The sequence below is a fragment of the Rhinopithecus roxellana genome, chromosome 13 (genome assembly GCF_007565055.1).
Source record: "Rhinopithecus roxellana isolate Shanxi Qingling chromosome 13, ASM756505v1, whole genome shotgun sequence".
Classification (NCBI taxonomy): domain Eukaryota; kingdom Metazoa; phylum Chordata; class Mammalia; order Primates; family Cercopithecidae; genus Rhinopithecus; species Rhinopithecus roxellana.
The window spans coordinates 122753269-122770558 of record NC_044561.1 but is presented as its reverse complement, the minus strand read 5'-3'; the positions used below and the strand labels follow the sequence as shown (position 1 = coordinate 122770558).

General features: G+C 47.3%; 1 protein-coding gene and 1 pseudogene across 6 annotated transcripts in view; one reads left to right on the top strand and one right to left on the bottom strand.

Moving 5' to 3' along the window:
• The window catches only part of ZNFX1 (zinc finger NFX1-type containing 1), a 34822-nt gene extending 18599 nt beyond the window's left edge, over positions 1–16223 (top strand). For 3 of the 5 annotated variants that reach the window (XM_010383857.2, XM_010383858.2, XM_010383856.2), the window contains 7 exons: positions 3100–3347; positions 5133–5272; positions 6421–6575; positions 7249–7394; positions 8213–8323; positions 9706–9801; positions 12427–14871. In XM_010383857.2, coding sequence (XP_010382159.1) covers positions 3100–3347; positions 5133–5272; positions 6421–6575; positions 7249–7394; positions 8213–8323; positions 9706–9801; positions 12427–14871 — 3341 coding nt within the window. Of the gene's footprint in view, positions 1–3099; positions 3348–5132; positions 5273–6420; positions 6576–7248; positions 7395–8212; positions 8324–9705; positions 9802–12426 lie in introns of all 5 variants that reach the window. The other 2 variants (XM_010383855.2, XM_010383859.2) reach the window with 1 other exon arrangement.
• LOC104678536 lies at positions 10603–11082 on the bottom strand (annotated as a pseudogene). The gene has a single exon (XR_750200.2). The product of XR_750200.2 is annotated as a 60S ribosomal protein L27 pseudogene (transcript).
• Positions 16224–17290: the final 1067 nt, after the last annotated feature.

Genomic DNA, 17290 nt, shown 5'->3' with positions numbered 1-17290 from the left:
TCAAATCTTAAGGTAGAATATAGTAAATACCAGAACAGGGAGACTTAAAAACAATTCCCAGAATAAATAAAGAGCTATGAGTCAGTCAGAGAAAGACAAATAGCTTAATATAAGGAAAAGAGAAAATACTTTTTTTTTTTTGAGATGGAGTTTCACTCTTGTTGCTCAGACTGAAGGGCAATGGCGCGATCTCAGCTCACCGCAACCTCCGCCTCCTGGGTTCAAGCGATTCTCCTCTCCTGCCTCAGCCTCCCAAGTAGCTGGGATTACAGGCATGTGCCACCACGCCCGGTTAATGAGATAAAAGACTTTTAACAGGCACATCACAAAATAGGAAATCTTACTGTTCAATAAATACATGAAAAGTACTCACTAAAAACTAGAGGAATTAAAACCACAATGAGATACTATTATATACCCACCAGTTTGGCAACAATTAAAGTTTGATATAACCCTATGTTGATGAGAATTTGAAGCAATGGAAACTCTGTGCACTGCTGCTGGGGATATTTAAATTTATATAACCACTTTATCATACCAGAAAATCAGAACTCAAATGTTCATCTACATTTCTTCAATGGATGGATCAATTAAGTCAACTCAGATAATGAAATACTGTACAACAGTGAAAAGGAACGAATCACAGCATATACAGTAACACATATGAATCTCAAAAACATGCTGAATGAAAAAGGCAAGTTAGCCGGGCATGGTGGCCCATGCCTGTAATCCCAGCACTTTGTGAGTGCAAGGCAGGAGGATCATTTGAGCCCAAAAGTTGGAGACCAGCCTGGGAACATAATGAGACCCTGTCTTTACCAAAAAAAACAAAAACAAAAAATAGCTGGTTATGGTGGTGCGTGCCTGTAGTCCCAGCTACACAGGTGGCTGAGGCGAGGGGATGGCTTGAGCTCAGGAGGTTGAGGCTGCAGTGAGCCATGACTGCAATGCTCTACTACAGCTTGAGTGACAGACATGGTCTAAAAAAAAAAAAAAAAAGACAAGTTATGGAAACATATATACTAGACAGTGTGTTACTTAGATACAGTATAAATGTGGTAACATTATTATCTTTTAGAAAGGAAATGAGTAATATAAAATTCAGGTTAGGAAGACTCACAAAGGTCTTCAAAAAATTTGGCAGTTTTCTACTTAAATTGGGTGGAGGGTACGTGGATATTCATTTTATATATTTTTATTAACCTTTATATTACGTATTTACATTGAATGCCCTCCATTGTATATGTATTTGGTATAAGTAAAACCTTTATTTATTTATTTTGTATTTATTTATTTTATTTTTTTATTTTTATTTATTTATTTTTTTGAGACTAAGTCTCACAGTCTCACTCTGTCCCCCAGGCTGGAGTGCAATGGCATGATCTTGGCTCACTGCAACCTCTGCCTCCCAGGTTCAAGCAATTCTCCTGCCTCAGCCTCCCAAGTAGCTGGGATTACAGGCACACTCACCATGCCCAGCTTATTTTGTATTTTTAGTAAAGATGGGGTTCCCCCTGTTGGCCAGGCTGGTCTTGAGCTCTCACCTCAGGTGATCTGCCTGCCTCGGCCTCCCAAAGTGCTGGGATTACAGCCATGAGCCACTGCGCCCAGCCTTATTTATTTATTTTTGAGATGGAGTCTTGCTCTGTTGCCCGGGCTGGAGCACAATGGCATGATCTCGGCTCACTGCAACTTCCACCTCCTGGATTCAAGTGATTCTCCTGCCTCAGCCTCCCAAGTAGCTGGAACTACAGGCATGCACCACCATACCTGGCTAATTTTTGTATTTTTAGTAGAGACAGAGTTTCTTTTTTTTTTTTTTTTTTTTTTTTTTTTTTTTTTTTGAGACGGAGTCTCCCTCTGTCGCCCAGGCTGGAGTGCAGTGGCGCGATCTCCACTCACTGCAAGCTCCGCCACCTCTGGGTTCACGCCATTCTCCTGCCTCAGCCTCCCAAGTAGCTGGGACTACAGGCGCCTGTCACCACGCCCGGCTAATTTTTTTTTGTGCTTTTAGTAGAGACAGGGTTTCACTGTGTTAGCCAGGATGGTCTTGATCTCCTGACCTCGTGATCCGCCCGACTTGGCCTCCCAAAGTGCTGGGATTACAGGCATGAGCCACCACACCCAGCTGAGACAGGGTTTCACCATGTTGGCCAGGCTGGTCTCAAACTTCTGACGTCAGGTGATCCACCCGCCTCAGCCTCCTAGAGTGCTGGGATGCAGGCATAAGCCCCACGCACAGCCAAAACCTTTCTTTAAAAGGCATACCTTCATATGATTTTTTAAAATGTAAAACATGTAACAAAAAGTATATAAGGAGACCTAAGCCTTTCCTAACTCTCCTCTCATTCCTTCTAGTTTCTTGTCTCAAAAATAATCACACAGGACCCAGTGCAGTGGCTCACGCCTGTAATTCCAGCACTTTGGGAGGCCGAGGCAGGCAGATCACCTGAGGTCGGGAGTTTGAGACCAGCCTGACCAACATGGAGAAACCCTGTCTCTACTAAAAATTCAGAATTAGCTGGGCATGGTCATGCGTGCCTGTAATCCCAACTACTTGGGAGGCTGAGGCAGGAGAATCACTTGAACCCGGGAGGCAGAGGTTGTGGTGAGCCAAGATTGTGCCATTGCACTCCATCCTGGGCCACAAGAGCGAAACTCCATCTCAAAAAAAAAAAAAAAAATCACATAAACCCTTGATAATGTCTTCATGCATCTGAGCTCATGTAGGTGCCCTCTTCTGTCCCTTAGCTTCAAGAGTTTCTATCTCTGGCCAGGCACAGTGGCTCACGCCTGTAATCCCAGCACTTTGGGAAGCCGAGGCAGGCAGATCACGAGGTCAGGAGTTCGAGACCAGCCTGGCCAACATGGTGAAACCCCATCTCTACTAAAAATACAAAAATTAGCCAGGCATGGTGCTGGGTGCCTGTAATCCCAGCTACGGGGGAGGCTGAGGCCGGAGAATCACTTGAACCCAGGAGGCAGAGGTTGCAGTGAGCCAAGATCGCACCACCGCACTCCATCCTGGGCAACAGAGCGAGACTTCGTCTCAAAAAAAAAAAAAAAGAGAGTTTTAATCTGTATCTATTTCTCTCTTAGCCCAGGCAGAAGGGGATGAGGAAGAAGAAGGGGAGGAGGAGAGTTCGCTGATTGAGATCGCAGAGGAAGCTGACCTGATTCAAGCAGACCGGGTGATTGAGGAGGAAGAGGTGGTGAGGCCCCAGCGACGGAGAAAGGAAGAGAGTGGGGCAGACCAGGAGTTGGCTAAAATGCTTCTGGCCATGAGGCTAGACCACTGTGGCCCTGGGACAGCAGCTGGACAGGAGCAAGCTATGGGAGAGTGGCAGGTAAACTCACTTCCTTGGGTTGAAACAGACCTGAGAGCGTTCTGACAATTTGTTTTCCCCCACTTCTGATACAGTATATTCACTTCATCATTGCAATTAACTAAGTACCCGTATTACAGCCTACCCCGGTATAAGATGGGTGTACTAATTCCCATGGATATAAATACTACAGTTCTTCAGAGGGCCTCTGGCAAGAAATGCCAGCTTAGAAAGACAGGAAGCAGGTAACCAAGTGCTTTTGTAGAACTTGTGGAAGAATGTAGCACATATGAGTCAGGTCAAACACGGTCTCAGCACTTAATGCCTTCAGGAGTGTTGTCTTCTCATTTCAAATGAGTTTGTAAACATGAACTAAGATTTTAAAGGATTAAAGTAAGCAATGAAATGAGACCTCCAGGCTGGATGGAATATTCCTCCTTCATTCACCCTGGAATTTGACACTTCTCTTAAAGCCAGAATTGTATGAATGCCCAGGTGTCTTCATGTAGCTTTCCCTCTGCTCCTTTTGGTGGAGCCTCGTAGTCCTCACTATTTACCATGCGTAACTACGATGATTGAGGATTAGATACTCAAAATAAGAATTTGTAAACCTTAGGCCAGGCGCGGTGGCTCAAGCCTTTAATCCCAGCACTTTTGGAGGCCGAGACAGGCGGATCATGAGGTCAGGAGATCGAGACCATCCTGGCTAACACGGTGAAACCCTGTCTCTACTAAAAAATACAAAAAACTAGCTGGGCGAGGTGGCGGGCGCCTGTAGTCCCAGCTACTCTGGAGGCTGAGGCAGGAGAATGGCAGGAACCCGGGAGGTGGAGCTTGCAGTGAGCTGAGATCCGGCCACTGCACTCCAGCCCGGGAGACAGAGGGAGACTCCGTCTCAAAAAAAAAAAAAAAAAAAAAAGAATTTGTAAACCTTACCAATGATTTGAGAACTTTCAAGGGCAACTTTGGATGCTGTTTTCACCTGAGTGCTGGGTTTGCACCTGATCTCCTAGTTCAGTTCAGTATCACTATATGTGGTGAGCAGAGTCATGATCTCAATTCTTAAAAGCATGGATTCAGCATCTCTCCCAGGAGGCATCAGGAAATGTTGATTTGTTTCGTTTTGAAGCAGCAGGGAGATCTTTATTTAGTGGCATCTGTCTGACTTACGAGTCCTTCTAAAGGCTCATAGCCTCAGACTCAGTGACAGCCAGAAGAGAGCACTTTCTCATAAACTGCTTTCCACCCACTTGTTAAAGGTACTGTGTTGATACGATGGCAGTAGGACCATTTTAGCAGGCACTGTGCCAAGTCCTGTGTGAAGCACCAGTTGCTGGGCACTGGTTGTGTAGCATTCAACAAGAAAAGACCACCCCCATGACTTTCATGGCATACATTTTAGGAACAAGAAACAGGCTATGGTCAAAGATGTTTAATGATAACTAGTGCTAGCAGTAGTATAACTGCTTTCCATGTATTTACTCCTGACAAGCCAACAATCCTATAAAGAGATACTATTATTATTCCCATTTTATAGAAGGTGATACTGAGGGACACAGAGGGTAGGTCATTTACCTTAGGTTCCACAACCTAGTAAGAGGTAGAGTAGGGCTTTGAAGTCAGGCAGACTGGCTCCAGAGTCCTTGTTTAGCCACTCTACAGTGGAAGAGCTGTTGGGAGAATGTAAGACACTTGACATTAATCAGGGATGCCAGCCCTTTTGCTTGTGCTGTGGCCCCTGCCTTGGGCTTAAAACCAAGCCTGCCTCTGCTCAGACAGTACCCTGCCTGGTATTGATGTCTGCAGACCCAGCGCAACCAGAAAAAGAAAATGAAAAAAAGAGTGAAGGATGAGCTTCGCAAACTGAACACCATGACTGCAGCCGAGGCCGATGAGATCGAGGATGTTTGGCAGCTGGACCTCAGTTCTCGCTGGCAGCTTTATAGGTACTGTGTTCCACATCCAGCCAACCCATGTAATTTCCCCAGGAAGTTCTGTTCCTGGAACATTCTCCACCTCCAAGACCTTCAACGAACCACTGAGCTGAGTGATAGGGATACAGCCATGGGATAGAATAGACACTTTGCTCTACCTTCATGGAGCTTATGGAGTCTATCCAGGGTAACAAATTAATTATTACCTTCATGGAGCCTATGGAGTCTATCCAGAGTAACAAATTAATCACATAATTCCACAAATAAAAAGTTACAAATGGGTATAAAAACTCAGAAAAGAACAGAGAGGTAACAGGCACAGTGACTCACACCTGTAATCTCATTACTTTGGGAGGCTGAGGCTAGAGAATCACTTGAGGCCCAGGGTTCAAGACCAGCCTGGGCAACATAGTGAGACCTCATCTCTACAGGGGAAAAAAAAAAAAAGAGTAGTAGACAGCCATTGGAAAGTTTTACAGCGATTAGTGACATCATCACTTTTACTAACAAAATAAACACTCTATGGTGAATTAGTGGAGGGGAGAGAAATTAGGCAGGGATGCCGCAGCTGGGAGAATTTATGAGAAATTCGTCCCAAAGTTTTTTGTTTGTTTGTTTGAGACGGAGTCTTGCTCTGTCGCCTGGGCTGGAGTGCAGTGGCCGGATCTCAGCTCACAGCAAGCTCCGCCTCCCAGGTTTACACCATTCTCCTGCCTCAGCCTCCCGTGTAGCTGGGACTACAGGCGCCCGCCACCTCGCCCAGCTAGTTTTTTGTATTTTTTAGTAGAGACGGGGTTTTACCGTGTTAGCCAGGATGGTCTCGATCTCCTGACCTCGTGATCCACCCGTCTCGGCGTCCCAAAGTGCTGGGATTACAGGCTTGAGCCACCGCGCCCAGCCTCTTCCCAAAGTTTTTAAAGTCTCTTATTCTCTTCCCATAGTTAACCTTTGTTCTTTATCTCACCCCTTTCCTTAGCTCCTGACCACTCTGGACATCTTTCTGTTGGGCATTTTGGATTCTTGGGTCCCTGAATATATCTGTTTGTCACTATGCTCCAAAGGTCCAAGGTTCACTTCATACACTGGGCACACTGAAGGGGGTTCTTCCACCTTCTCAAAGAGCTTGTGGCTTTCTTTCCTTGGTTCTTCCCATTCTCCAGGCTCTGGCTACAGTTGTACCAGGCTGACACCCGCCGGAAGATCCTCAGCTGTGAACGCCAGTACCGCACATCAGCAGAGAGAATGGCTGAGCTGAGACTCCAGGAAGACCTGCACATTCTTAAAGATGCCCAGGTTGTAGGAATGACAACCACAGGTGAGAAACTGTGGAGAAATTTACCTGTTGCATCTAAGTTCACTTCTGGTGTCAGATTATCTAAGGACAGGTAAAGAGGAGCTTCTTTGGTAGGTTAGAGGAAAATAACATGAAAAGCTACTGAAAGCACCCATATTTTGAGAACTTTTGGTGAAATTCACTCACTTTCACCAGCGCAGTGTCTCATGCCTGTAATCCCAGCACTTTGGGAGGCCAAGGCAGGTGGATCACCTGAGGTCATGAGTTTGCAATCAGCCTGGTCATCATGGTGAAATCTCATCTCTACTAAAAATACAAAAACTGGCCAGGCGTAGTGGTGGGCACCTGTAATCTTAGCTACTAGGGAGGCTGGGGCACAAGAATCACTTGAACCTGGGAGGCGGAGGTTGCAGTGAGCTGAGATGGCACCACTGTGCATTCCAGCCTGGGTGACAGAATGAGACTTTCTCTCAAAAAACAAAAGAAATTCACTCACTTTCTCCTGCTGGGTTTGAAACTCCAACAGTGACCAACATGGCTTTAATGTTCTGGAGACCACCCAGAACGCTATAAGGACTACTTGTTGCTGATCCAGGTTCAGGGAAGATACAAAAGCGGATTCCCAGAGGCTCAGTGGCCCTGTGGGTCCTGTGCCTCAGCCCAGAGGAGCCTTTCTCTTCTTTCCTCACTTGAGGTGCTGCCAAATACCGCCAGATCCTACAGAAGGTGGAGCCGAGGATTGTCATAGTGGAAGAAGCTGCGGAAGTCCTTGAGGCCCATACCATTGCCACATTGAGCAAAGCTTGCCAGCACCTCATTCTGATTGGGGACCACCAGCAGGTAAAACAGGAGCCCCCCTAGAAGATGGGCTGGCTCTCTGTGGGGGTGAGATCATAAAGGAAGACCCTGGCCTCTGCTTCAACAGACCTCAAGCTTATTATTAGCTTTTTGTGATTCCTCTTGCCTTCACCTCCCACATTCAATCTAAGAGCAGGTGATGTTAGATTTGGGGTATATTTTAGTGGCAACATCATTTATTTCATCCATGGTCTCTCGAGTGGACTGTAGTATAATAGCATGCTCCTCGGTCTCCCTGCTTCCATTTTTGCTACCCTCTAATGCACTCTACATAAAGGAGCCAAAGTGAATTAAAAAAAAAAAAAAGAAAAAGAAAAAAAGGTAGATAGATAATATCACTTTCCAGCTAAAAACCCTCCAGTGGTTTCCCATTGCACTTGTATAAAAATCAAGCTTCTTAAAGTGGCCCACAAAGGCTTGTGTGATCAGGTTTCAGCTTATTTCTCTGACTTCATCCCATTTGCTCATGGTGTCCCCCTGTGTCCTTTCCGCTCCCCATTATGGATCTTGCTTTTCAAATGAATGAAGAACTGGCAACCTCTGCCATGCTAGTGTCTACTCAGATGTCACTGTTCAGAGGCCTAGCTAGAAAAAACCCACCATGGGGCACTCTGTCATACCACCTTTAGTTCTACTAATCTTTAACCCTTGTCATTATTAATCCTTAAACTGTGAGTATCCAGAAGAGTGCCTGGCACATAGCACTTGAAAAACATTTGATGGTTGGTTGGATGGATGGAAGTATGGATGGTTAAATGACTTTATCAGTAGAGAATCTTCAGCCATGTTTCTCTTCTCAGCTGCGCCCCAGTGCCAACGTGTATGATCTGGCCAAGAACTTCAACCTTGAGGTGTCCCTTTTTGAACGGCTAGTGAAAGTAAACATTCCCTTTGTCCGTCTGAACTACCAGGTGAGAAGCTGGGCCTCTGTTATTACCAAATGCTTGGGAGAAAGCTCCTGGGAAGCTGCCAGTTGCCCGCAAAAGGGGTCTTATATAAATAAAAATAATGTAATACTGAAATGACTCTGTCAACCTCACATTTTCTGTTTTAAAACACCACAAGATCACCCTGTGTTGAGTTTTTGTTGGACAAAGGATCTGTTTATGTTATGCCTTTTCCTTATTATTTTTTTCAAATGATAATCTCTATATCTCTAGATTTTCTTTCTTTTTTTTTTTTTTTAAGAAAAATAGAGGCCAGGTGCAGTGGCTCACACCTGTAATCCTAGCACTTTGGGAGGCCGAGGCGGGTCGATCATGAGGTCAGGCATTCGAGATCAGCCTGGCCAACATGGTGAAACCCTGTCTCTACTAAAAATACAAAAATTAGCATGGCGTGGTGGTGGGCGCCTGTAATCCCAGCTACTTGGGAGGCTGAGGCAGGAGAATCACTTAAACCCAGGAGGCAGAGGTTGCAGTGAGCCGAGATCATGCCACTGCACTGCAGCCTGGTGATAGAGTGAGATTCCGTCTCCAAAAAAAAAAGGAAAAATAGAGGCCAGGTGTGGTGGCTTACGCCTGTAATCCCAGCACTTTGGGAGGCCAAGGCGGCCGAATCACCTGAGGTCAGGAGTTCGTGACCAGCCTGGCCAACGTGGCGAAACACTGTCTCTGCTAAAAATACAAAAAATTAGCCAGGTGTTGTGCCTCATGCCTGTAGTCCCAGCTACTTTTGGAAGGCTGAGGCAGGAGAATCACTAGAACCTGGGACGCAGAGGTTGCAGTGAGCTGAGATTGTGCCACTGCACCCCAGCCTTGGTGACACGTCTCAAAAAAAAAAAGAAAGAAAAATATGGCCAGGCATGGTGGCTCAAACCTGTAATCCCAGCACTTTGGGAGGCCAAGACGGGCGGATCACGAGGTCAAGAGATCGAGACCATCCTGGCTAACACGGTGAAACCCCGTCTCTACTAAAAAAAATACAAAAAACTAGCCGGGCGAGGTGGCGGCGCCTGTAGTCCCAGCCGCTCGGGAGGCTGAGGCAGGAGAATGGCGTACACCCAGGAGGTGGAGCTTGCAGTGAGCTGAGATCCGGCCACTGCGCTCCAGCCTGGGCCGCGACAGAGCGAGACTCCGTCTCAAAAAAAAAAAAAAAAAAGAAAAAGAAAAATAGAGACAAGGGCTCACTATGTTGCCAGGCTGGTCTCAAACTCCTGAGTGCAAGTGATCCTCCTGCCTTGGCTCCCAAAGTGATGGCCCTCCCTAAATTTTCTAACAGCAACCACATCTTTAAAGAAATTGTCCATGTGTGCTCTGCCCATGTTTCTAATGACATGCATGTGTTTTTTCAGCACCGTATGTGCCCTGAAATTGCCCGCCTTTTGACCCCCCACATTTACCAGGATCTGGAGAATCATCCATCTGTTCTTAACTATGAGAAGATTAAGGTGAGTCTCTCTCTCTTTTTTTTTTTTTTTTTTTTTTTTGAGACGGAGTCTCGCTCTGTTGCCCAGGCTGGAGTGCAGTGGCCAGATCTCAGCTCACTGCAAGCTCCGCCTCCCGGGTTCCCACCATTCTCCTGCCTCAGCCTCCCGAGTAGCTGGGACTACAGGCGCCCGCCACCTCGCCCTGCTAGTTTTTTGTATTTTTTAGTAGAGACGGGGTTTCACCGTGTTAGCCAGGATGGTCTCGATCTCCTGACCTCGTGATCCGCCCGTCTCGGCCTCCCAAAGTGCTGGGATTACAGGCTTGAGCCACCATGCCCGGCCAGGTGAGTCTCTCTTACCAGATCTTTCTTGGATGGTGTCAGCAACCTAAAAAGGCTGTAATTTTCTCAAGATGAAAAAGCTTTTCAGCAGCCGGGCATGGTGGCTCACACCTGTAATCCCAGCACTTTGGGAGGCCGAGGTGGGCAGATCACTTGAGGTCAGGAGTTTAAGACCAGCCTAACTAACATGGTGAAACCCTGTCTCCACTAAAATACAAAAATTAGCCGGGCATGGTGGCAAGCACTTGTAATCCCAGCTACTCAGAAGACTGAGGCAGGAGAATTGCTTGAACCCGCGAAGTGGAGGTTGCAGTGAGCTGAGATTGTGCCAAACCACTGCACTCCAGGCTGGGCAGTGGAGAGAGACTCCCTCTCAAAAAGAAAGCCTTTCAGAAGGGAGTAGAGCCAGCTTTTTGAAAGCTGGTTACTGGGAGGAAATTGAAATACAGACCAGGGTTTTTTTTTTTTTTTTTTTTTTCTCCTTTCCTTTTTAATTTTTAATGACCAAAACAAAGCATCTAAAACCGCAGCTTCTGGAAGAACCACTTGTTCTTGCCTGTCTTATATCTCTCTTCAAACTTGACCTTGGCCTCTCGTCGGGCCTTGCGTTTAAGAGCAGGATCTCTGAAGACATCCTTATTGACGACAGTTTTGTCCAAGGGGATATCCACAGAGTACCTTGTGGGCATTAGGTGATTGTAGTTATAAACTTTCACAAAAGACTTGATCTTTGACCTCTTGGCAATCTTCTTCTTGCCCATGGCAGCTGTCACTTTGCGGGGGTAGCGGTCAATTCCAGCCACCAGAGCATGGCTGTAGGGGCGATCTGAGGTGCCATCATCAATGTTCTTCACGATGATGGCTTTGCGTCCAGAGTAGCGTCCAGCCAGGACAAGCACCACCTTCCCAGGTTTCATGAACTTGCCCATGTCGGCAGCAACCACTCAGGTCTACAGCAAAAAGGCCAGACCAGGGTTTTTTAATCCCAACTCTGCCTGTTAGTAGCCATGTAACCTTAAGCAAGTTATGTAAAAATTCTGGCCAGGCGCGGTGGCTAATGCCTGTAATCCCAGAACTTTGTGAGGCCAAGGCGGGCGAATCATGAGGTCAAGAGATCGAGACCATCCTGGCCAACATGGTGAAACCCCGTCTCTACTAAAAATATAAAAATTAGCTCGGTGTGGTGGCGTGTGCCTGGCTGGGTGTGGTGGCTCATGCCTATAATCCCAGTACTTTGGGAGGCCAAGATGGGCAGATCACCTGAGGTCAGGAGTTTCAGACTAGCCTGGCCAACATGTTGAAACCCCGTCTCTACTAAAAATACAAAAATTAACGGCATGGTGGTGGGTGCCTGTAATCCCAACTACTTGGGAGGCTGAGGCAAGAGGATCGCTTGAACCTGGGAGGTGGAGGTTGCGGTGAGCCAAGACCATGCCATTGTACTCCAGCCTACGCAACAAGAGTGAAACTCTGTCTCAAAAAAAAAAAAAAATTGTCAGCTGAGGCCAAGAGTTCAAAACCAGGCTGGGGAACATAGCAAGACTGTTTCTATTTTAAAAATAAATAAATTCTGAGTATCGGGTTCTTCTGGACAATAAGAATAGAATAATGGCTCCTGCCATATCCCATTACTGTATGGAAGGAGGTAATGTATATTAAGCAGTCAGCACAGTGGAGTGCTCAGTAAGTTAGCTGCTCTGTCATCATCACAGCACTGCTTGTTCTCTCAGCTATAATGGTTGGGTTGTGGATGGCTGTTTTTTTTTTTTTTTTTTTTGAGATGGAGTCTCACTCTGTCACCCAGGCTGGAGTGCAGTGGCATGATCTCAGCTCACTGCAATCTCTGCATCCTGGGTTCAAACTATTCTCTCGTCTCAGCCTCCTGAATAGCTGGGATTATAGGCGCCCACTGCCACGCCCAGCTAATTTTTGTATTTTTAGTAGGGACGGGGTTTCGCCATGTGGGCCAGGCTGGTCTCAAACTCCTGACCTCAGGTGGTCCACCCACCTCGGCCTCTCAAAATGCTGGGATTATAGGCGTGAGCCACTGTACCCAGCCAGCTGTTTTAAATATTAACATCAAACAAGTACCTTGAAAACTGAAAGAGACATAATCTTTTATTTTCATAACTTGCTGTGGCCCCAAAGCACACAGTGACTAACTAAAGATAGTGATGTTGAGGGTGCAAAAAGCCTTCCAAGGTCTCTCTTTGGAGCAGTCAGTGGCCAGTGCATGTAAAGAGAGGAAGAAAAAAACATGTGCCATGAGTGAACCTTTTAACATGTCACTTCTTTTCCCTGTCAGGGGGTGTCTTCCAACCTTTTCTTTGTAGAACACAGCTTTCCTGAACAGGAAATCCAAGAGGGCAAAAGCCATCAGAACCAGCACGAGGCTCACTTTGTGGTAGAACTGTGCAAGTACTTCCTGTGCCAGGAATACCTGCCTTCCCAGATCACCATCCTCACTACCTATACTGGGCAGCTCTTCTGCCTGCGCAAACTGATGCCTGCCAAGACATTTGCTGGTGTCAGGGTCCATGTTGTGGACAAATACCAAGGGGAAGAGAATGACATCATCCTCCTCTCCCTAGTGCGGAGCAACCAAGAAGGCAAGGTGGGTTTTCTGCAGATATCCAACCGCATCTGTGTGGCCTTGTCCCGAGCCAAGAAGGGAATGTACTGCATCGGAAACATGCAGATGCTGGCCAAGGTGCCCCTATGGAGCAAGATCATTCATACACTTCGAGAGAACAATCAAATAGGCCCCATGCTCCGGCTGTGCTGCCAGAACCACCCTGATACCCACACCTTAGTATCCAAAGCTTCTGACTTCCAAAAAGTACCTGAAGGAGGCTGCAGCCTGCCCTGTGAGTTCCGCCTGGGCTGTGGGCATGTCTGCACCCGTGCCTGCCACCCTTATGACTCTTCACACAAGGAGTTCCAGTGCATGAAGCCATGCCAGAAGGTCATCTGTCAGGATGGGCACCGGTGTCCCCTTGTTTGCTTCCAGGAGTGTCAGCCTTGTCAGGTGAAGGTGCCCAAAACCATTCCTCGGTGCGGCCATGAACAAATGGTCCCTTGTTCTGTGCCTGAGTCAGATTTCTGCTGCCAGGAGCCTTGCTCCAAGTCTCTGAGATGTGGGCACAGATGCAGCCACCCATGTGGTGAGGACTGTGTGCAGTTGTGTTCAGAAATGGTCACTGTAAAACTCAAGTGTGGGCACAGTCAGCAGGTAAAATGTGGTCATGTGGAAGACCTCATGTATGGTGGTCTGCCAGTCAAGTGTACCACAAAGTGTGGCACTATCTTGGACTGTGGGCATCCTTGCCCAGGCTCCTGCCACAGCTGCTTCGAAGGGCGTTTCCATGAACACTGTCAGCAGCCCTGCAAGCGCCTGCTTATCTGCTCACACAAGTGCCAGGAACCATGCACTGGTGAGTGCCCACCCTGCCAACGGACCTGTCAGAACCGCTGTGTCCACAGCCAGTGCAAGAAGAAATGTGGGGAGCTGTGTAGCCCCTGTGTGGAACCCTGTGTCTGGCGCTGCCAGCACTACCAGTGCACCAAACTCTGCTCTGAGCCCTGCAACCGACCCCCATGCTATGTGCCTTGTACTAAGCTGCTAGTTTGTGGCCACCCCTGCATTGGTCTCTGTGGGGAGCCATGCCCTAAGAAATGCCGTATCTGCCACATGGATGAGGTCACTCAAATATTCTTTGGCTTTGAGGATGAGCCTGATGCCCGCTTTGTGCAGCTAGAAGACTGCAGCCACATCTTTGAGGTGCAAGCCCTGGACCGCTACATGAATGAACAGAAGGATGATGAAGTCGCCATCAGGTTGAAAGTCTGCCCTATCTGCCAGGTGCCCATCCGCAAAAACCTGAGGTATGGAACTAGCATAAAACAGCGGCTAGAAGAGATTGAAATCATCAAGGAAAAGATCCAGGGTTCAGCAGGGGAAATAGCAACCAGCCAGGACCGGCTTAAGGCCCTGTTGGAGAGGAAGAGCCTCCTCCACCAGCTGCTTCCTGAAGACTTCCTGATGATAAAGGAGAAGCTGGCCCAGAAAAATCTGTCAGTGAAGGACCTGGGTCTGGTTGAGAATTACATCAGCTTCTATGACCACCTGGCCATCCTGTGGGATTCCCTGAAAAAGATGCATGTTTTAGAACAGAAAAGAGTGAGGACTCGACTAGACCAGGTCCATGAGTGGCTGGCCAAGAAGCGCTTGAGCTTCACTAGCCAGGAACTAAGTGACCTCCGAAGTGAAATCCAGAGGCTCACGTACCTGGTGAACCTTCTGACCCGCTACAGGATAGCAGAGAAGAAGGTGAAAGATAGCATAGCAGTAGAGGTCTATAGTGTCCAGAATATCCTCGAGAAAACATGTAAGTTCACCCAAGAGGATGAACAACTTGTGCAGGAAAAGATGGAAGCTCTAAAAGCCACCCTTCCCTGCTCTGGCCTGGGCATCTCAGAGGAAGAGCGAGTGCAGATTGTCAGCGCCATAGGTTATCCTCGTGGTCACTGGTTCAAGTGCCGCAATGGCCATATCTATGTGATTGGCGATTGTGGGGGAGCCATGGAGAGGGGCACGTGTCCTGACTGTAAGGAAGTGATTGGTGGCACAAATCATACTCTGGAAAGAAGCAACCAGCTTGCTTCTGAAATGGATGGAGCCCAGCATGCTGCCTGGTCTGACACGGCCAACAACCTGATGAACTTTGAGGAGATCCAGAGAATGATGTAGGAAGATGGTATACCACTGCCTTTTGCCCTTGCCACTGAATGACTGGGGCCAGCTCCCTTATGAAGGAACTGAAGTTTGTTTTTTTAGGCCAGGCACGGTGGCTTACGCCTGTAATCCCAGCACTTTGGGAAGCCGAGGCAGGCGGATCACGAGGTCAGGAGTTCGAGACCAGCCTGACCAACATGGTGAAACCCCGTCTCTACTAAAAATGCAAAAATTAGCTGGGCGTTGTGGCGGGCGCCTGTAATCCCAGCTACTTGGGAGGTTGAGTGAGGCAGGAGAATTGCTTAGCCCCGGGAGGCGGAGGTTGCAGTGAGCTGAGATCATGCCATTGCACTCCAGTCTGAGCGACAAGAGCAAGACTCTGTCTCAAAAACAAAACAAAAAAAAACATCCTTTTTAGTCTTAGCACCTATTTTAAGGGTCCACTTTTAGGGCTCGCCCACATTTGTTTCTAGATTTATCCCTGCGCTAGAGTAAGCACTTTATCTCCAGAACTGAGAGCAAAGTTAACAAATCTCACCTCTTCTCTCCTGCAAATTAGTAGACAGACCCCTGGAACATGTTTGGGGCTTCCACCTAGGGCCACCTAGTGGTATCTCTGAGTCTTTACTTGGTCAAATGTTTATTCTACAGTGTTCCCCAGGAACAGAGTATGAGCTCATTGATGCAGACTGATTCTAATTGCCAGGCCCTAATTTGCAAACTAACTCTCATAATAAACAGAGGCCCAGAGTTGTTTATGAACTGCTTATCTCTTAAAAGGAGCACAAGAACCCCTCCTGCCCTCCTTGGGCACCCTGCCTCCAGGAGATGGAGGCATGTAATAAGACAAAGACTGCACCAACTCACCCTGACCCAGTTACATAGTCACCGAGAGTGGGGAAGATGGGACAGCCCACATGCTGCATAAGATGGGCCAGGTCGTCATTAAGGAGTGACCCCTTTCCTGTAACCTGCACTTTGGGATGGTGGAAATTTCTTTACCTGCTGTCTGACAGGTTTGGTGGCACTGCTGGTTACCCCTGGGCCCTGAGGAGCTAAAGTCACATTTGGTACCAGCAGCACCTATCCCAAGTGTGATCCTTCATCCCAACACTCCCTCTTGGAGCTTTTGCCTGGGTAGGGCTAGCATGCCAGCAGCTTCTGCAGGCTCCAAACCCAGGCTAGAAGCCAGACCCAGGCCTGCTGCCTGCATCTGCATTCCCTCCTTCCAGTGTTCCTTAGAACAGACATTTAGGTATCTCAGGTCCTTTCTAAGTGTCCCTTTCCTATGTATGCATTTCCTTTTTTTGTCTTTACTATGCACTTTAGCTTATAAAGCCAATTAAAAACGATGATTGAGAAAATCAGTGGTCCATGTGTATCCTCAATTTTCAGAAGCAACTCAGCCAAAGACACTGAAGACAGGGACAAGGCAGGCACTGTCCACAATGAGGCTATGATTTTGTTTTTGTGATACAGGATTTTTATTTACCTGGTCAATGAATCATTTTTACCATGGTAAAAAGAACATTTTTCAACCTGTATAAAGGGTATACTTGAAGTTTCCTTCCCCAGAGGCAAACCCTGCACTTCCTGAGTCCTCCCAGAGAGAGCTCATGCACATGTAATACATATCCCTTAGGCCAGGCATGGTGGCTCCCATCTGTAATCTCAGCACTTTGGGAGGCCACAGTGGGCAGATCGCCTGAGCCCAGGAGTTCAAGACCAGCCTGGGCAACATGGCAAAACCATCTCCACAAAAAAAATACAAAAATAAGCCAGTTGTGCTTGCTCACACCTGTGGTCCTAGCTACTCCAAAGGCTGAGGTGGAAGGATCACCTGAGCCTGGGGAGGTCGAGGTTGCAGTGAGCAGTGAAGCCACTGTACTCCAGCCTGGGCAAGAGTGAGAAAAAAGGTTCAAAAAAAGGAAAAGAAAAAGTACACAGTTCTGCACTTGGCTTTTTTAGCTTAATAACCTACTTTCTGTAAAATCCAGTAAGACAGTAGTCTGAACTGTACTCTATCACACAGTTGTGCCATCATTTTCTGAATTGGACCCTCTGTTGGTGACTTAGGTGCAGCCTGAATGAATAGCTTTGAACACACTTTTTAGTATCTAGGGTATGTGCTACTGGATAACTTACAATTTTTAAGCTGGGGGTAGGGTGGTTAAGTACTCCCTGAAATTATAACAAGCTATACAGTTTTCCCAGGTGGGGCCCTACAGCTTTCATCTCATTCTGAGTCAGAAAAGGATGAGAACCGACATTCTTACAGGATCAAAACTGGTTTTTGACCAGGTACGGTGGCTCATGCCTGTAATCCCAGCACTTTGGGAGGCCGAGGTGGGTGAATCACCTGAGGTCAGGAGTTCAAGACCAGCCTGGCCAACATGGTGAAACCCTGTCTCTCCTAAAAATACAAAAATTAGCC